Source organism: Arachis stenosperma, chromosome 5 (genome assembly GCF_014773155.1).
Source record: "Arachis stenosperma cultivar V10309 chromosome 5, arast.V10309.gnm1.PFL2, whole genome shotgun sequence".
NCBI lineage: Eukaryota > Viridiplantae > Streptophyta > Magnoliopsida > Fabales > Fabaceae > Arachis > Arachis stenosperma.
The window spans coordinates 127,309,840-127,329,262 of NC_080381.1; the positions used below are offsets into that span (position 1 = coordinate 127,309,840).

Here is a 19,423-nt window from a genome sequence, read left to right on the forward strand (position 1 = left end):
TGGCTTTCTTTTTCTTTTCCAGGTAGGTAATTTGCAAACAGGCCTTTCTTTTGTTCATAGCCTTTCAATACATTTGATTCATAAATCATAACCCAACTGCAATTCCTCATAACGCTTCATCATTTCATCCAGTTGTGCACACATCAAATTAGGTATTTTCATATATTACAAAAGCAATTACCTTTCAAATTCACTATTTTAATTGTCATCTAAAAGAACTAACAGCATTGGATAATATCATAATAGAGTAAAAAACTTTGACACTTTGTGTAATGAGTAAAAATAGGCTTGATATCCACATAAACAGAGATAATAAGAATTAATCAAGGAAGCAAAAAATTAGCATTAATATCATTTTCTCTTTATAATTTCTCCTTCTATGGAATTAATTATTTTCTTAATTCTCCCTGATTTGATTAATTCTCTCCCTATTTTCTCTTATCTCATTAATTCTTTTCTGTTCTATATTCTTTCCCTTTCATCTTGTTGGAATCAAAAGTAAACTCTAATCTTAATTAATAATATTTTGATATGGTACAGATATATTAGCATTGAATGCTTTGTGATGACTAATTTTGAGAAAGAAGAGGCAGCAGCACTTTCAGAAACACAAACACAAGTATCTCATAAGAGACATGCTAGTTTTGAGGGACATGGTTGGCCAGTTACTAGTAAGAGAACAAGTCCCCTTATGAACATGAGTGGTCCAATATATGCTACCAATGGAACTGGAAACTTTTTGCACCAGGGTCTAGTTGTGACAGTAAACAAAGTTTGGAGTAACACAGAAAAATCTTCCAGTTCATCTGGCTTGGGCGAAAATCATTGGAACAACAACTATGCTAGAAAGAATGAACACTTGCTTAACTCCGGAGAACTTGGAATGTGTGATGATCCTTATTGTACTACTTGTCCTGCTAACTTCAAGGATTCTCATAGGAGAAATTCAAAAGCTTCAACAGCTTTTGATGCTAAGGTGACTTCTTCCTAACATAGTCAATTTTTTTTTAGATAACCTCTACATTTTGAAATTGTCTTTACTTATCACATTGGTAAATAATTCAAAATTGTGTATGATTCTGCCTGCACTTTAAGTAGTGAAAGATCTTTCAAATTTCTTGCTATTGTTAAAGAGGTTTGATGATAGGTTAGGATGAAAAAACAGTTTTGAAACAGACAAAAGAGAAGATTGCAAATGTATTTCAAATAATTTTGATTTCACATAACATTGACAGTGTATAACTCCATTAGAAATAACTCATCTCATTTAGTGGTTATGGTTTCAAATAAGTAACTTTATTTTCAAAATTGCAAACTGATCCTTAACAATAATAGCTAAACTTTATTCCTATTTCTAAGTGAAACTACAGGAGCAAATATGGACCATTAAAGAATTACCAAATGTCCCTTATAGAGTCTTCATACCTTTAACTTTAGGTAAATTGCAAGATGCTAGTATCTTGACCCTCTTAATATTAAAATTGCTCCCATCGTTGTTTTATCTATAAAGTTGAGTAATAATATAGATAACATGACAAATTTTTCTACATCATTATACTTGATAATATTATGAGCTTTTAATCTCCTTTATATGCAGAATTTTGCATATTCAAGCATAGTTCTATTCATATTCTGAACTTTGACAGTTACAAGGTGCTCTCTATGGGGATGCCAAGTGTTACGCAAGAAGACTCTTCTCCTTCTGCTCTTCATTCTCTCCTGGAATTATTAACCCTCACACTAAACTTGTACAACAATGGAACAAGTTCCTGGCTATTTCTTGTTTATTTGCAATCTTTTTGGATCCGTTATTTTTCTTCCTAATCTATGTGCAGAAGGTATGATGTGATCCCTTGGTCCTTTCGTTTAATTGAAAAATCTTGGAAATTATTGTAGACACTAACAATCTTTCCCTTATTCACTTGATGCAGGATTGCAAATGTATTGCTATAGATGGGAAAATGGCATCAACACTAGTTATATTTAGAAGTGTGAATGATTTTGTATATTTCTTAAACATCCTTCTCCAGGTAAGTTCTCTCAAAAAACAAATCTTCTCCAGGTATATCTAGAGTTGTAACATGTTAGTTATAAGATATAGAGAACACTACTGATTTAGGACACTAGGTATACCTTTACTTAGTAACACTAACACCCTTTAAAAGTTTTTTTTCCCTCATAATTCATAGCTTAAATGAGCTTTAACAAGCTTGATCCTTTGCAGTTTAGGTTGGCTTATGTTTCTCCAGAGTCTAGGGTGGTTGGTGCTGGAGATTTAGTTGACCATCCAAAGAAAATTGCTCTACATTACTTGCGGACCTATTTTCTAATTGACTTATTTGTTGCACTTCCTCTTCCGCAGGTAAAACTTTTCCTTCCATCAAATTTCAAAAACTTTATTATCATATTATGTGCTATACAAGCCTTTTAAACTCTGCATTAATGGGTTACACTGCTAAATTCTGTCCCATTTATTGTCACAGATGAATTTTCGTTTTTACTGTCTTCTGACATAATAGGATAGCATAAAATTAAAATCTTAAAATGCTGCATGCATGCACGTAAATAATGTGAGACTCTCAGAAACTCTTGCATGCAACACCTTCTATTTGTCTGAAGCATGTATCTAATTGGTCCAACACAGATTGTTTTGGAACTGGAATTAAATAGACAATAGGAGAATTGAGAATCAATATCCAAAGAATTAGTCATATGTGAAGAACCAAATCTAATAAAGATTAAGCTTAAATTCTATTAACTCTTTTCATTTCTGTTAACTTTCATGCTGTGACAGTTAAGGTGAAGAATGTAATGGTTTGTCATTGATTTGTTCCTATTCCTATCTTCATAAACTGTGTTTCATGATATTGAAGCTCAGAGTGCCAATGTTTCATTATGTGTAGTGAAATATGTGCAGATAATGATAGTGTTTGTGCTTCCAAGGAATTTGGGGATGTCATCAGGAGCGAATTATGCTAAGAATATTCTTCGCGCGGCCATTCTTGTGCAGTATATTCCCAGGTTATTCAGGTTTCTTCCATTGCTAATCGGCCAATCTCCATCAGGATTCATATTTGAGTCAGCATGGACAAATTTCATCATAAATCTTCTCATTTTTATGCTGTCTAGCCATGTTGTTGGCTCTTGCTGGTACCTCTTTGGTGTGCAGGTAAGTAAAAATAACAATAGAAACTTCCTTCTCAAGAATTTAATTTAGTTACTCACCTTTTTTTTTACTTTATTATCTTTCCCTCTTCTTTCTTCCAGAGGGTTAATCAATGTTTGCGAGATGCATGTCATAATTCTGATATTGATGAATGCATGAAAGTCATTGATTGTGGACATGGTCGTACTTTAGACGATCAATCTGGCAAAACATCTGCTGGTTGGATCAACAATGTTGAGGCCATTGCTTGTTTAAATCCCTCTTCTAAGGCTTCTAATGGCTTTAGTTATGGGATCTATGCCAATGCTGTACCACTTACTACAGAAACTGACCTTGTCAACAAATATTTGTATGCTTTGTTTTGGGGTTTCCAGGTAAGAATTTCATCATTTCATTTCTTTTTCTTGCATTAGTTAGAAGATATGAAGATTGAGATGTGCTTATTATTGTTACCTTCATATACAAGTTACCATCATTTACATTTTTGGTTGGACTTAAAATCCCTTTCTTACCTTTCATAACTAACTAAATTAACAAGTTCTATTCTACTAATTACATATCTGCTTAATTCCTGCTATGCAATAAAATTAGAAGTCTCTTATCTCCTGCCGCTAGTTCCAATTTCTTTAAAATAAATTATTACTAAGCTCTTTGGATTGTAATCATATACAAAGTATAAATTAAACTAGAAGAATGTCAAAGTATATTTGAACTTCTGAACACTTGTCATAGAGCCTTGAGTATTCGAGTGCCAATCAACACTAGCTTAGATTGTAAAGTTGGTTAATGAAAGCACATGAAATGGTTTTGATAACTCTCAACATTTATTCCTTTGTGATCTTCATTACAGCAAATAAGTTCTCTCGGCAGTAGTCTAATCCCAAGTTATTTTGTGTGGGAAGTACTTTACACAATGGCAATCATAGGATTGGGACTCTTGCTTTTCGCGCTTCTCATTGGAAATATACAGAACTTTCTTCAGTCTCTTGGTCGGAGGTAGTATTTATTTACTTTTGTTAAATTCTAATTTCATGCCGACCCCATAGTGGAATAAGGCTTTGTTGTTGCTGATGTTAAATTCTTTTCCATGTTAAAGTTTAGAAATGATGCAGACTGTTCAGTAGATGTAATGGCACAAAGCCTTCTTATGCTGCAAGTTTTAACTTTTAATTTACCTTTATGTTCAAAAGTTCATGATATATATTCTTCAATCTTGCTTACAGAAAGCTTGAAATGCAACTTAGAGGCCGTGATGTTGAGCGATGGATGAGCCATCGTCACTTGCCAGAAGATCTAAAAAAGTATGGCATTTTCTATCAATTAGGGTCCATTTGTTACACTAAATTTCTAAATTTTCACAGCATTATTAATAGATTAATTCTTCTTGTTGTTTCATCATTCAGGAGAGTGCGCCAGGCCGAACGATATAATTGGGCTGCAACAAGGGGAGTGAATGAAGAAATACTTATGGAAAATTTGCCAGAAGATCTTCAGAGAGACATAAGGCGTCATCTCTTCAAATTTATCAAGAAAGTAGGCGCTACTAGAATATGATTGTGCTTATAATTTGAGCAGATAATAAATTATGATTATACAGTTTAGATTCTAGGTGAACTTCAAAATCTCAGCTGCTGCCAAATGAAATTCTGCTTTCCTTAAATCTCTGCTCATAAAATTTGATTGTGAAAAACCATTTTGAAGCAAAGATTTATTCATGTTAGGCAACCCTTAAAGTTCTGCTTTTATGCAGGTCCGAATTTTCGCCTTGATGGATGAGCCAATCTTAGATGCTATTTGTGAGAGAATAAGACATAAGACATACATCAAAGGAAGTAGAATTTTGAATCATGGTGGCATTATAGAGAAAATGGTCTTTGTTGTTCGCGGGAAATTGGAGAGCGTTGGAGTCGATGGAATCGTAGTTCCCTTAGCTGAAGGGGATGCTTGTGGTGAAGAACTTTTGACATGGTATCTTGAACATTCTTTGGTGAGAACAGGTATAATAACACTTGATTCAAAGACAACAGAACATGCCTAAGATCAAAAGCACTTACTGCAATGTTCATTAATATTTTATTATTTTTATTTTTTATTTGCAGATGGTAAGAAAGTAAGACTTCCAGGACAGAGGTTGCTTAGCAACAGGACGGTGAAGTGCTTAACAAATGTGGAGGTATTTTCACTCCGAGCGGCAGATCTTGAAGAAGTTACGATCTATTTCACAAGATTCCTGAGGAGTCCACATGTTCAAGGAGCTCTAAGGTCTCATTCTTAACAAATTTCTGATTAATTGTCCTTAATTTAAATGAATTTTCCATTTTGCCATGCACTAGACTAGCACCTGCATTTTTAGTTTATGACAAATTAATGCATGATCTTTTTGTGTGACTTATTCGCGTATATAAAATAGAAATATAGCTATTTATATGAAATTTAGATCCTCTAAAATGAGAAAGTTGGTAAAGTGATAAAATAAGAAGTTAATTACCATTAATTTTGTAATTTCTATAAAATATGTGTCCTATTATATTAATTTAAGAGTAATTAATTATTTATTTTATTATTTTACTAACTTTCTCACTTTAAAGAATTTTGACCTATTTATACGTATTTTTTGATTAGTTTAAGGTTTTAGACAAATAATTTTATAATATAGTATTAGAATTTTAAAAAAGGATATGAAAAAATTTATGCAAAATGCATACAAAATCCAAAAAGACGGTACATGAGAAATAATAATAGAAATATAACTATTTATTTATTTTGTTGTGGATAAGTTTTTGAGAAGTTATTTTAGAATATAATATTTGAAAAATATTCAATTTTACTATTATGCTCATGTTGTCAAATTCATGACTCTGATAAACATTTGATAATTGTGTTGTTTTAGGTATGAATCACCTTATTGGAGATCACTTGCAGCAACACGAATTCAGGTTGCCTGGAGATACAGGAAGAAACGTCTGAACCGTTCTGATAGCCAAACAATCTAATTAAACATCTAAGCCATCATAGGTTGCTTCAACTCTTGGATTCACTAGCTTCTTTCCAACTACAAATTTTTCTAAAATAATAACTAATTGCTTCCACATAACTTTTTGCTTTGCTTATAAATTATAATTTAACGCGTCCTTGGGCTTTGCTTTTTCCCACAAGAAAGGCATCGTTATTGATGCACTAATAATAGGTACATATATATTATGTAATTATTTTGTACTCATGTGAAAATGTGAAAGTACATCCCTTCATAGTTAATGTATCTTGTTTAAGTTTAGCATGCCTAGAAGATTTCCCAATACAGCAATACTCAATATGTGCTTCACGGAAAGTTTGACTATAGCTCGTATTGTACAGTGTAAGAAATATAAAATACACAAAATTATACGGATAAAAGTTAGGAGGAGGCCAGTGCTAACGTGATGAAGGCGAGTTTTTCCTGCAGGGGAGGAACTCCCGTAGAATAGTGCAGTGGATGACGCGTGTCATGGCTGTGAAACTACGCGCAGACAGCGTTTGCAGTGGGTTGTGCGATTACGCGTTAATGATGATAAATAGAAAGTTGGCCTTTTTGGCAATGATGGAGTCCCCATTTTTTGTAATGGTGGGCTATTTGTTGAGTTATTTAAAGTGTAAAATTGTTTTTGAAGGCTGGTCTGAGTTGTTCTATATTTTTGTTAATCGACAGGATTTGACTCCTGGCTAAGGAAAAAAAAACAACAGAATTGAGGAAACAACAGAATAAATATGTTTAGTTGTTTACCCAAAAAAAAATGTATAGTGTGTCATATTTAAAAACACAATGTATTTAAAGACCAAAAAAAAAAACAATGTATTTAGTGTTTTGGTTTATACCCAAATAGATATTTTACTCTGAAATTATTTGGTAACAAAAATAGTTAAAATTTATCTTATTTAATATTTATTAGTTATTGTAATAATTAATAAATACTAAATAAAATAAGTTATAATTTTTTTTCCGAACATTATTATTATTTAGTAAAAAGATGATGTAAATTATATTTATTAGTACCGTATAGAGTATGATAATGTTAATCTGAAATAATGAAATTGCAATATTGTATTTTGGAATGATGTAGTGCCTTCAATGTTAGAAATAAATAAGCTGAGAAGTTGTAAAAAAAGAATTTTGAATGTTTTAGAATTATTTAAAATGCAAGAATGGAAGTGTAAAAACCTAAAAGCTTTTAATTAAATAAATGAGCTGTTTTTTAGCAAAGGAAGAAAAAAAATTGATACACTAGAGTTTACGTGGTAGGCTTTAAGTTTTATGATTTATAATTTAGGCTATGAATGCTAGTTCTGTAGAGTTTAGTAATTAGGTGTGTTGCCGTGTTGGGGTTTAGGGTTATTGTTTAGGGTTTAAATTTGAGAGTTTAGGGTTTGTTAGTTAGGTTCTAGGATTTATGGTGAGGGTTTAGTATTTAGGGCGTATAGTTTAGAGATTAGGGTTTAGGATTTAGGATAAATAGTTAGTGGGTATAGAAAGAAGGTTTATTGTTTATAGTTAGAGCTTGTGAGTAAGGATTTTTTGGTTTATATTCCTGGTACCATAAGGGAATTGTTTGAGAGTTGGACTGGTAGGCATAAGCAAAAACAAGAGCAGAAAAGGTGGTTGATTGGATTTTTCACAGTGATCTGGAATATTTGGGTGGAACGTAATGTTAGGATTTTCAATAATAAGAAAGTAAGTGTTGAGATTGTAATAAGGAGGACGTTTCGGAGCTACAAAGAATGGACCGATAGTGAACCGTTCGGTGGTTGATAGGATTTATGTATTTCTATGTAGTACTTGTTGGTATAGTCCTTTGCTCCACTTTACTGTGTAGACCTTCCTTTATTTCAAAAAAAAGTATTCATGACTTTGGTCTTAGGGGTTTGTTTTTTTCATAAACTTTGAATAATAGAGAGCAGAAATTGTGCAATATATAGGTGAGTTTGCCGATTAGCGAAGTCACGTATTTACAAAAAGACTCTGAAAATGGGTTTTGACATGGAGAGCGTTGGAGTTGATGGAATAGTAGTTCCCTTAGCTGAAGGGGATGCTTGTGGTGAAGAACTTTTGACATGGTATCTTGAACATTCTTTAGTAAGAACAGGTATAGTAATACTTGATTCAAAGACAACAAAACATGCTTTTCAAATTTTTTTACTAGTAGAGATAAAAAACAGTTACAATAATCCACAATTTGGCCTGAATAGCAAATGAGAAACTGCAATTTTCATTATTATTATTATTATTATTATTATTTATTTTCAGATGGTAAGAAAGTAAGGCTTCCGAGACAGAAGTTGCTTAGCAACAGGACAGTGAAGTGCTTAACAAATGTGGAGGTATTTTCACTCCAAGCGGCTGATCTCAAAGAAGTCACAACCTATTTCACAAGATTCTTGAGGAGTCCACATGTTCAAGGAGTTCTAAGGCACATTCTTAACAAATTTCTGATTAATTATTCTTAATGTAAATGAATTTTCCATTTTGCTATGCACTAAGATAAGAAACTGCATTTTTAGTTTATCACAAAAATTTATCTATGATCCTTCTATGTGAGGTATATAATATGTTAAAGATATATCTATCAACTTAAATTTTAAAATAGTTTCAATAATATAGTATATAGAATTCAACAAGGCTTATGAAAAAATTCACACAAAATTCAAAAAGACTCTTACATGAAAGAACATGTTAAGAATATAACTATTTATTTATCTTTTCTTATCAACTGATTTCATGACAAAATGAAAAAGTATTCAATTTTATTCTTATATTCATGTTGTCAAATCCATGAGTATAGTTCAATTTGGGTAAATAGCTTAATTAAGTCTTTTTGAAAAAATAGTTTAAACAATAAATGATTATATTAAAAGTAGCTTATAAATAAATTATTTTGTGTTTGGATTTTTAATTTTAAAAGTGTTTATTTTATAAAAATGTGATAAAAAATAGTAGTATTATGAGAGAAGTCATTTTTTAACTTTTTTATAAACTCCTAAATAGCTTCTTAAAAAGTTACAATTTAATTTTAAAAATTCTACTAAATATTAATACTACTACTTTTTATAAGTTAAAAGTTCACAAAAGTTATTTTTAAAATTTTTCAAACGGCCATATATATCCGAACAAACAATGCTCATCACTTATCAGCATAAAACAGCATAAAATAATGGAAGGTTCAACTATCACAGCACAATTTCGTCCGGGCGTTGAAGAGTATAAACAATGCACGAAGCTTTACATTTTATATATATACATATACGAACGAAATATATGCTTTGGAAAAAATAATTTAAGATGGAATCTAACCATCTGAAAGAAACAGTTGTTACCGCGTGAGAAATGAAAAAATCCATAAGAGTAATTCCGTAAAACAACAATCAAGACCCCATACATATTCATAGTTGACAACTACTTACCAACTTATTCCATTGGTGAAATAGCACTCTTTCGGATAAAGTATTGGGACTAGTAACTTGTATGAAGTGATAGGACAAGCCCCTAGAGCCTTAGACGCAGTCCCGACCTCCTTTCACTTATCCCCTAGTCACCGCCACTTATCACCGACTTTTGATGCAGAACTTTTCAACGCAATCAACATATGAACTATAATGCAAAAATTTGAAAAAGCACACATTGGCATTTTTACCCTCGTAGAAAAATAAACAAGAACATGTAAATTGAATGGTAAATCAAAGATCACCTTAATTCTTTAAAATAAAAACACAAACTTGTCCAAGGAACTTTACCACTTGTAAAGAGACTAGACAGACTACATTTTATCATCCCCCAACTCTAAGACCTAACAAAAGAACTCCCAAAGAAATTATATTTAAAAAAAAAAACACATTAACAACATTAACCCAAAATCTATCTACACAAGGCAAAAACAAAAATTTACACACAAAAAAGGCACTTGGTTCTGTCAAAATATTAAACCCACTGTAGTAGTTCCCAACAACGTTCTTTTGTCATTCATCCACCTCACGGACTTCTTCATCCAACAGCTTGTAGACACTGAAGTGGTTGACCCTGATTTTCCATTCTCCTTTAATGGGATCGTATGAAATAAATTCAGCACCTTGGTCCTCAGCCTTTCTCTTAAGCATCTCCTTGTATTTCTCGATCTTTGGCCCTTCTGTGTATTGTTGCCCAGTTTTCTTGTCAAAACATTTGATGTTAAGGAGAGTAACCTCAGCGGGCTTATTCAGCCCTTGTCCAACAGGTGGCTTCTTTGCATCATCCATGTAAACAATAACCTCACGGTTGTTGAACTGAATAAGGGACTCAAGGTCAAGCCCTCTTACATCTGTCTCACCCAAGAATCTGATGCTGCCATAACCTTGCCTTCCAACCACAAAGTCCTTGACATGACTGCAGAATCCTGGTTCGGCTCTTTCCTTTGCTGCCAGCTCATGTATTCGAGGCTGTGTGTAGTAATCAGAACGCCGAAGCTTTGGCATTAGTGCCTCAACATCAGCTCCGTGTTCATACACAATCGCAGCCTCACCAGCCCTGTGCCCACTGAGGGTCTTGTATACATCTGCCTTTTGAGGAGAATGGACCTCACTACTCCCATTTGGTACTTGCTTTGTTGTAGGCTGAACATGCTCCTTGACAACCCCATTTTCCACTGCAGTTTCTGAAATCAATCATCGAAATTCAGTGTGTTTCAATAAAACAACCAAAAAGTATTCACAGAAACCAAAAAGCTTCTGCATAACTAAATCAAGTACTACAAAATTCATAAGTACATACTATCGCTAGCTGAGCCGGTCCCATTGACTGGTTGAGTAGACGCTTCTTTAGATACACTTCCTGAACACGGTATTAAGAAACAAACTAATAAGTCTGCTTGTCATTCATTAATCTCTAGGAATGGAATTTACTTTTTCAAAAAGGGGCATATGGGAAACAATAGGACCACCAACATAATATGGGATGCAAACCCACTACAGTAGCACAATTTTCTTTTTATATAGCTTTTCCCTTTTTGGTGGGGCCCCGCCCGCGGGGGGTTATGTTAATAAAGTGGTGCCCAATGTTGATAGTGATATATTTCTATCTTACCAAACACTTCAACACAAATCTTTGGATGGCATGCCTTGTGTTAGCGCATAATCAAACATAATAACATGGCCCGTACTCAAGTAAAATAAATAAAACACAAACAATTTAGAAAACATTACCATTCTCCTTCACCGCGGTATTTCTATCCTTAAAAGGTGATGCTTTCTCAGATGAAGCCCTTCCAGGCCACTGCTCCATGGGACAAATAATCAGTGCCCTTGGGTTTTCTCTAGGAATGAAAAGTGCATCAGCCTTTGGAGTGGTTGGAGTGTCCTCGTCATCACTAAAGAATGGAACCTGCAGGCAAGAAGTGCAGTTATACACCATATTCATCTGCATAAAGGAGCATGTTATTTAGAAACCTAGATTGATAATAAAAATAACTACAGTACTCACCTTTGGTCCATCTGTTTTAGACTGATATTTCCGGACAGGAAGCCTAACTCGTCTTTGTGATAAGTGTCGAGAAGTCAATAACGATGATATTCTAACAGGCGCAGGTTTGTCTTGTGCCTGAAATGAGATATCATAACATAATCATTCAACCATATTTTAAATGCACATAAAAGATCAAAGTAATTTATGCTCAATTACAAAACCAGCATTAAAGACCAATAGAACCAAAGTTCAAATCAAAGAGAGATATTCTTACAGGCATGCTAGAGATTCCATATTGAATCGAAGTTGTTCCACCCCGACCAATTGACATCTGAGGCAAAGCAGGAAGTGTTCCAAATGGATTGGTAATTGGTGCTGGTTGTGAAACTACAGAGCTCGGGGTAGAAGACCTGTCAAGTGAACACATATAAGCAAAGAACCTTATATATTTTAAATACAACATTCAAACTTGTCAAAGAAAGAATAAAAATGACAGTTCTACTCCAAAAAGACAAGCAAATAAAAAGACAAACACATAAGTGACTTTACTTAGTTAAAAGAGTTGGAACTTACGACAGTCCAAAGTTACTCTGTCCAAATATACCTGGAGTGCCACCGAAGCTACTTGCACCAACTATTTAAGACAGTACAGTAAGAACTCATTAGAAACATTAATCTTTCAATCAGTGCAAGGGGGAAAAAAGAATAGGCAATAGATAATATATTTGACTGACTAGGTTGTGTCTGGCCAAAGTTGCCAAAGGCAAATGAACCACCTGACTGAGTAGTCTGTGGTTGTTGGAAAGGCATTGAAATGGATGGCTGCACACATAAGTGAAAAAAATATATTAGAAAGTCAAAATGCAGTGAAGTATAGTCTCACTGTTACACACAAATCTGTACTAATCTTTCTGTCGATACCATTTTACCTAGCAGTAAAATTAATTTAGTTTACACACAATTAGGAAGCAATAGTACCACTAAATACATGTAAGCAAACAATGTGATGAGTATAGGCTCAGCTGTTATTGTTGAGATGGGATATATTAGCAAGGACCAAACTTCTAACCACTGGGTCATGGAGGGTTTAATATCATGTCAAGAATCAACTCTTTCAGTCACAACTAGATAGGTTAATGTTTCAATAGTACAATTGTATTGCATACCATCTTTCATTTACTTAGCCTGCACTCCTCTAATATTTAAACAATACTTGGTAAAGATTTTTACACTTAACTGAAAATTTGGTCTCAATAGATCCATGTCAACAACCCTGGCTTTTGTGTGAACAGGACCACATTTTATCTTCCTTGATACAAACGTTGTACTCTATCGAAACTAAGATTAAAAAGTGAAAGCAATACTGCATACCTATAAATACTCACCGCCGTTTGCCCAAAGCCTGTCAGAGTATTAGATGTGAGTGATGAGCTGCTCGAGAAAATGCTTCCAACAAGCCCAGAAGACGGTGAATTGAACAAGCTAGTTTGACCAAAAGATGAAGTCTGCCCAAAGGGAGAGGATGTCTGTCCGAAACCTGAGCTTGGCTGCGGGGCTATAGAACTAAATAATTGGGATGGCTGAGTGTTCCCAAAAATGCTTGAGCCAAATGGTGAAGATGAAGTCTGAGCAGAAGCAGTATTAAACAAGGATGTAGAAGATGTCCCAAAGCTCGGAGAAGAGTTAACTCCAAATGGAGAAGGGGATGAGCAAAAAGGAGAAGGCTGTGATACACCTGTTGTTGAAGAACCAAAAGCTGATGAACTGAAGGCAGGGGCAGGTGAAGTTGTACCAAATCCAGAAAAAGTTGAAGTCTTTTGGGCAAACGGGTTAGAACTAGTTGTCGTGCCAGAAAAAGGGTTGGCAGATGTTTGACCAAAACCTTGTATAGGAGCAAAGGCGTTTGTCTGTGTTGTAGATGATCCGAATGGTGAACTAGTGGATTGAGCAGAGGGAAGTGCTCCACCTGAATTTAAATCGAGTATAGATCATGTCAAGGTTACCGTAATTGGAATGAGCAAATTTATCACATTATTATTTATAATAAAGAAGTACCTTTATCTCCCATTTGATAGTCCTCCCATCTTAGCTCCTCGTGGCTTTTTTCTTTGTAGATAGGCATGGCTGATATCGATTCCAATTTGGCAGTCTGTCCAGAGGTACCACTATCTGCTTCTGTTGTTGGTGTATAGTTAGCTACTCTACTTCCACCGCGTTGACCTCCAAAACCCGGCTGACCAATACCAGCATTTCCAAAGGCTGGTGATGGCGTCTGGGATCCTGCACGAAGAAATATGTAAGGAGAACATTCAATTCCCATGGCATAAGGTATATGAAACCCAAAATAAAGTCATTACCATACATAAGTCCCAGGTATTTAAAAATAATTGTCACTAAGTATTCAGTATTATGAAGGCTTTTTTAACTCACCAAATGCAGAACTCTGCCCTCCAAAAGGTGAGCTTGTACTTCCAAATGGGGTGCTGCCAACAAATGCAGAAGAAGACTGGCCAAAAGCTGGAGTAGAGCCAAAACTAAATGCAGGGGTACTTGAAGCTCCAAAAGCTGGAGTACTAGATGCCCCGAAAGCCGGAGTGCTAGAGGCACCAAAAGGGCTAGTTGAGGCCCCAAATGTTCCCCCGCCTCCAAAAACGGAAGTATTGGACCCACCAAATGCACTTCCTGTGTTACCAAAGGATGGGCTGGAAGTTGAACCAAATGCAGGGGTGCTAGTTGTACCAAATGCTAGTGTGCTAGCAGCACCGAATGCAGGGGTGCTAGTAGCACCAAATGCAGGGGTGCTTGTGGCACCAAATGCAGGGGTGCTTGTGGCACCAAACGCAGGGTTGCCCGTTGAACCAAATGCTGGCTGAGACGATGCACTAAAAGGAGTTGAGGAACCAAAAATGCTGCTTCCAAACGCTGGTTGCGACGGCTGGGTGGCAGTGGCACTTCCACCAAACGGACTTGTTTGAGTGGGAGTAGATCCAAAACCTCCAAAAACAGGCTTCTGACCAAAAACAGATGATCCTATATGGCAACAGATAAAACGAAAAGTGAAAAACAAATTAAGAGAATATACAGAAAACATGCCAAAAGATGCTAATCAATCATTAAGTGCAAAGAAGTCAAGGCAAGCATGTGTAATATAATGTCACTCAAGAGTGTGTAAACAAAGCTCTACAACTGCATTGCAAGTCCACCACCAAACAAAACCATCAAAATAATTAGCTAATCACCAATAGGACCATAGAATCGTGATTTTATCTCATAACAAAGGTAACAGTGCAAACCTTTGTATGAAGACTGTAAACTGGCATTTCCTTTTTGGGGTGTGTGAATGGAAGGGTTTGAAGATTATAATAGACAAACCTTTCCATTCCCTCACTTGCAAACACAAAAACTCAACTCACATACACAACCTTTATTAATATGATGCTTTTCATTCTTCCAAACACCGCAAGAAAGACAGTTGCACCAAAATTAAAATGACAACTAAACTGATAATTACATAAGCATGCATACCCCCAAATGATGATGACGAACCACCAAAAGCTGGGGTGGAAGATGAAGCACCAAAAGCCGGAGCCGAACTACCAAATGCGGGCGAAGATGAAGCACCAAACGTTGTGGTGGAAGAGAAGGGAGAAGAAGGCTGAGCAGCACCAAACACACCAGTTGAAGTGCCTCCAAATATGGAACTACCTGTCTGCGAACCAAAAGGACTACTACCAAAAGGCTTAGGGGCGAAGGGATTGCTGCTAGAATTATTCTGCCCGAAAACAGACGGTGAGCCGAACGGGCTCGATGAAGACTGCCCAAAAGCTGGGAAATGAAAAAGAAAATTGACAAAACATAAATGACGAATCAATTATAGTCTAATAAACTATCACATTCTAAGCTCTAACCGATACACATCTCAAATAAAAAAAGAAATTAAGAAACCATAAATATACAATTAAGAAAAATGAGACAGAAAATTATCACAAAACATAAAAATAAAAGAAGAGAAATAGATATTAATAAGAAGCAAAGGCAAATGCACTTACGGTTCGTTGACCCAAACATCGTCACAAGTTCCCAAACACAAAGCGGCCTGTTGTTGCTCCCTAACTGCAATCATCATTCAACAATATGCACATTAGAAGCAAAAATCAATTTAACTTCTCTTCATATTTTATCCTAAATAAGGAACAAAATTAACCAAAATAAATAGCAAAACGCGAGCCGTAAGATTTACATTTAGGGGTAAAATAATCAATTAATCAACGACATTCTTACGATGCCAATCAGTTGAATCAAAGATCGAAGATGCAACAATATTATCTGAAGGGACACAACGACGGAAACTTAAAAAGATAAAACGGAGGCGTTGTTAAACCAAAAAGGCAAAAAAGAAAAAGATGGCGCAACGAAAGGGAGAAAAGAATGACAAGAGAGAAAAACTTACAACAGTGATATTGTTGGGAAATGGATCTTGGTTCCGAAGAGTGGGAACGGTGGTGGATTAGGGCAGAGAGAGAGAGATGGGGGTTTGGGTCACAGTGACAGAGAGAATGGCGATTGTATAGCCTTGCCCGTTGTGGATTGCGTCAACCAAGCCAGTGTAATTCCAGCCGCGATTCGTAATGGCATAACCAGAAGGGGAGTAGGGGAGACAGGTCGATTTTCAGGCGGTAAGGTTTTGAACAAATCAAGTAAGCGAGTACCTGTATCCGTCGCCTTCTCCTCGGTTCGCTTCTGAGGATCTCTAGTTGGCGGGACTAATAGTAATAAGCCCTGCATCATAGCGTTAAAATTCCGTCCTAAAGAGGGGAAAAATTGGAAATATAGCGTTAAAATTACGAAGGTAAACCACCTTCTACGAGTATCACAGGAAATCATTTATTTATTTTATTTATTTTTCTCTAATATTGCCTTTTCATTTAATTATATTTATATGGATAATTAAAATTGAAAATGATAACCTGTTAATTAGGTTACAATATTATTTCTAAAAAAATAAAAAATGAGTTACGTACATTTTTTACAAAAAGAAAAATTAAAAAGTTAAAACCGATTATTTATTATTTTTTTCCCTCCCACACCAATTACCTATTTTGAAAAAAAAAAACTAATAATGCAATGTTAATTTTAAATATTTTATATTTTTATTTTAATATTTTTTAAAGGATTAACTATTAATTTGGTATTCGAAAGATTCAGCCGTTGACAAAAATATCTCTAAAAATGTTATCAATAAAACAATCTTTGAATAATTTTAAAATACGACAAAAAGAATCAATAAATATTATATTTTTTACAAGTAACACACAAACTTTCATCTTTAGCAAACGACTTATCTATTAAATCTAAATTTTGATGGTAACATTTAAATACATATTTAAAAAATGCACAAAAAAATTTGGAACAAAATATAATCTCTAAATTTTTTTCAAAAGAATATAGTTATTTATAGATAAAAATATCTTATTTTTTAATAATAATTACAAAAATTTATAACAAATTTTGATCTTTAAAATTATCTTTTATAATATATATTTAATATTTAATTTTTTTATTATATTTTAAATCTTTCAAAAACTTATTTATTTTTAGTATCTTTAAGAGTTCTTTTGTCAGCCGTACAAATTTTTTGATATTATTTTAGTAATTTTTTTTTAAATGTTTCAATTTTATTCTATTAGTATATATAAAAAAAATTATCTAAAAACTTAAATAATTAAGATGACAAGGATGTGTAAATATTATGATAAAAAATTTTATCTTTAATTTTTTATTAAAAAAATTGTGTAAAGATTTTAAGAGTGTTTATTATTGAGTTAACCCATAAATACATGAGCTTTTGACCCGTTTAAACTGAAAATTATGAATTAATATAGAAGATGCTTGGTAGATTTTTTTTTTTTGAGTAATATTATACATCTAAATTTTTTTATAAACCAAGTTTAATTAAATTAAATAATAAAATTTAAAATAATATTAATTATAACTGATTTTTATTATATTAGACTAACTTTATTAAATTTAGTTAACAAAAAATTTTAAATGAATAAATAGTCAAAATGGTCCTTAAAAATTCACGTGATCTCCAATTTGGTCTCCAAAAAATTCTTTTAATCAAAATCATCCCCAAAAGATTTTCAGTTAGTCACGTTAGTCCTTTCGTTAACTCTCTCGCTAACGCCGTTAACGGAAGCTGACATGACATGTTAGGATTCATGTTAGCACACCCCATCTATCCTGGTTGTTTACCAACACGATTACTTCTCAAAATTTCGTCAAATTAATCCCTAATTACTAAACTCTAATCCCATCATAGTGTATGTATGTCCCCTTACGTTGAGTGCAGCTGTAGAGGTTCAGATACCAATATTGAAACTCACCGGCATGATGGGTGGAAACGGAGGTCGTCGTGGAGGGGTCTCCTATCACTTAGTTGGTAGCTATGGGTCTAGCTCGTTTATGCGAAGAAAGAGGAAGAATGAAGACCTTATATGTTATTGTGGGTTGAAGACGTTGATTAAGAAATCTGGAACTTCAGAAAATCCAGATAGATTGTTCCATACATGTCCAAGATACCGAATGAGTTGTTCTCATAAATTTTTTTATCTTCAACATTCTTACTAGTTGTAGGATTTTCAATCACAAGATTTCTTAAATTTCTGTAGAATGGTAGTCATTGCAACTTCTTCAAGTGGGTTGATAAAGATGAATATGATGGAGGAAATGGAGATGCAGAAATTAATGTGAAAGTAGAGAACAATAATGATGAGTGAAAAGTAAACATTACATGGAGAATGGGGAGTTTGGAAGCATAAGTGAGATTTACAAGAATACTAATGACCTTTATGTTTATTGGATTGATAATTGTGATTTTAGTTTTGGGATTAATTTGCGCATTTTGTATTTTCAAGTGATAATGCAATTAATTTGTATTTAGACATGTAATTTGGTATGAACAAGAATTAGAAGATATGTCTTATTGTAAAAGCTAACCATCTTGGTTTTAATTCTTGCACACATTACACAACTATACTAATTACACAAGATTACAATGACATGTAGAAAAACAACATATTTTCATATATTGAAACTGAAACAACAACATTGTTTGATCATAATTATCTTATCGATATCCAAAAAGCTAACCATATTAACCTAATCAAATGGCTAAACTAAAATATAAGGGACTTAACATTGAAACCAACCACAATGTTCTTGATGGCAATAAGAGAGCTCTATACAAAAAATATATCACTAGCCCTAATTACATAATGTTCAGATATTAGCACTAAGTAAGCCTATCCTTCTTTTTAGGAGGTTTGAATCCTGGAGTAGGAACAAACGTCATAAAGTCTACAAATCTCTTGGCAGTGGCAGAATTAATTTCCCTAATGATTTTAGCAGAAAGCTGTTGATGTTGCAACAGCTTGGGGGTAGAATTTTTTTTCTGGCTCTTCCCTTAACAACTTTCAATTTAGATGGCCTTGGAATAGTTTCCTGCATAATTTCAACAAGAATTTTATCCAACATTCAAAAATAATTTCAGTTGCAAATATAAACAATAACATCTAATTTTTCCAAGTTACAAATGCAACCTGTTGTTAGTTTTGCGTGTGTTGTGTTGATGGGTAGGCATCTGTCTGGCTAAGCACAAGCTTAATTGGAGCGTTCTGCTCGGCTGCGGGTGGCTCAGTAATTAGGACAGCAGGGGCAGCATCAAATAGAAGGGCAGCACTAGTTACAACTACAAGTTATAACTGCATTTGCCTTGTTTGTTCCTCAGCCTCTAT

The 19,423-nt window shown here is 34.1% G+C and overlaps 3 protein-coding genes across 4 annotated transcripts; 2 read left to right on the top strand and 1 right to left on the bottom strand.

The window, feature by feature from the left end:
* Window positions 1-104: 104 nt before the first annotated feature.
* On the top strand, window positions 105-6,351 carry LOC130980145 (probable cyclic nucleotide-gated ion channel 20, chloroplastic). Its single transcript, XM_057903790.1, has 13 exons — window positions 105-152; window positions 541-976; window positions 1,647-1,838; window positions 1,932-2,030; window positions 2,225-2,362; window positions 2,918-3,169; window positions 3,268-3,540; window positions 4,017-4,162; window positions 4,390-4,467; window positions 4,570-4,699; window positions 4,917-5,163; window positions 5,266-5,428; window positions 6,057-6,351. The coding sequence occupies exons 2-13, from the start codon at window positions 566-568 to the stop codon at window positions 6,157-6,159; spliced, it is 2,232 nt and encodes a 743-aa protein (XP_057759773.1). The 5' UTR covers window positions 105-152; window positions 541-565; the 3' UTR covers window positions 6,160-6,351.
* Window positions 6,352-7,900: 1,549 nt separating this feature from the next.
* Window positions 7,901-8,644, top strand: LOC130981353 (probable cyclic nucleotide-gated ion channel 20, chloroplastic). The gene is made up of 2 exons (XM_057904946.1): window positions 7,901-8,283; window positions 8,445-8,644. Exons 1-2 carry the CDS (start codon window positions 8,166-8,168, stop codon window positions 8,642-8,644), a joined length of 318 nt encoding a protein of 105 aa, XP_057760929.1. The 5' UTR covers window positions 7,901-8,165.
* Window positions 8,645-9,833: 1,189 nt separating this feature from the next.
* Window positions 9,834-16,411, bottom strand: LOC130980144 (nuclear pore complex protein NUP98A-like). Of its 2 annotated transcripts, none has more exons than XM_057903789.1 (13): window positions 16,078-16,411; window positions 15,677-15,740; window positions 15,153-15,452; window positions 14,058-14,657; window positions 13,683-13,907; window positions 13,013-13,593; window positions 12,404-12,449; window positions 12,201-12,261; window positions 11,902-12,037; window positions 11,646-11,762; window positions 11,369-11,546; window positions 10,938-10,997; window positions 9,834-10,821 (listed from the first exon to the last, which is right to left on the bottom strand). In XM_057903789.1, exons 2-13 carry the CDS (start codon window positions 15,693-15,695, stop codon window positions 10,151-10,153), a joined length of 2,994 nt encoding a protein of 997 aa, XP_057759772.1. In that variant the 5' UTR covers window positions 15,696-15,740; window positions 16,078-16,411; the 3' UTR covers window positions 9,834-10,150. The 2 variants fall into 2 exon arrangements, with proteins under 2 accessions (XP_057759772.1, XP_057759771.1); XM_057903788.1 differs by having other exon boundaries at window positions 12,362-12,449.
* Window positions 16,412-19,423: the final 3,012 nt, after the last annotated feature.

Coding starts and splice junctions, on each gene's coding strand:
- LOC130981353 (XM_057904946.1), top strand. CDS start 8,166: ATGGGTTTTGACATGGAGAGCGTTGGAGTTGATGGAATAGTAGTTCCC. Junction 8,284..8,444: donor ACATTCTTTAGTAAGAACAG/GTATAGTAATAC, acceptor ATTTATTTTCAG/ATGGTAAGAAAGTAAGGCTT.
- LOC130980145 (XM_057903790.1), top strand. CDS start 566: ATGACTAATTTTGAGAAAGAAGAGGCAGCAGCACTTTCAGAAACACAA. Junction 977..1,646: donor CAACAGCTTTTGATGCTAAG/GTGACTTCTTCC, acceptor GAACTTTGACAG/TTACAAGGTGCTCTCTATGG. Junction 4,163..4,389: donor CTTCAGTCTCTTGGTCGGAG/GTAGTATTTATT, acceptor TCTTGCTTACAG/AAAGCTTGAAATGCAACTTA.
- LOC130980144 (XM_057903788.1), bottom strand. Junction 14,658..15,152: donor TTCGTCATCATCATTTGGGG/GTATGCATGCTT, acceptor GTTGCCATATAG/GATCATCTGTTTTTGGTCAG. Junction 10,998..11,368: donor TACCGCGGTGAAGGAGAATG/GTAATGTTTTCT, acceptor TACCGTGTTCAG/GAAGTGTATCTAAAGAAGCG.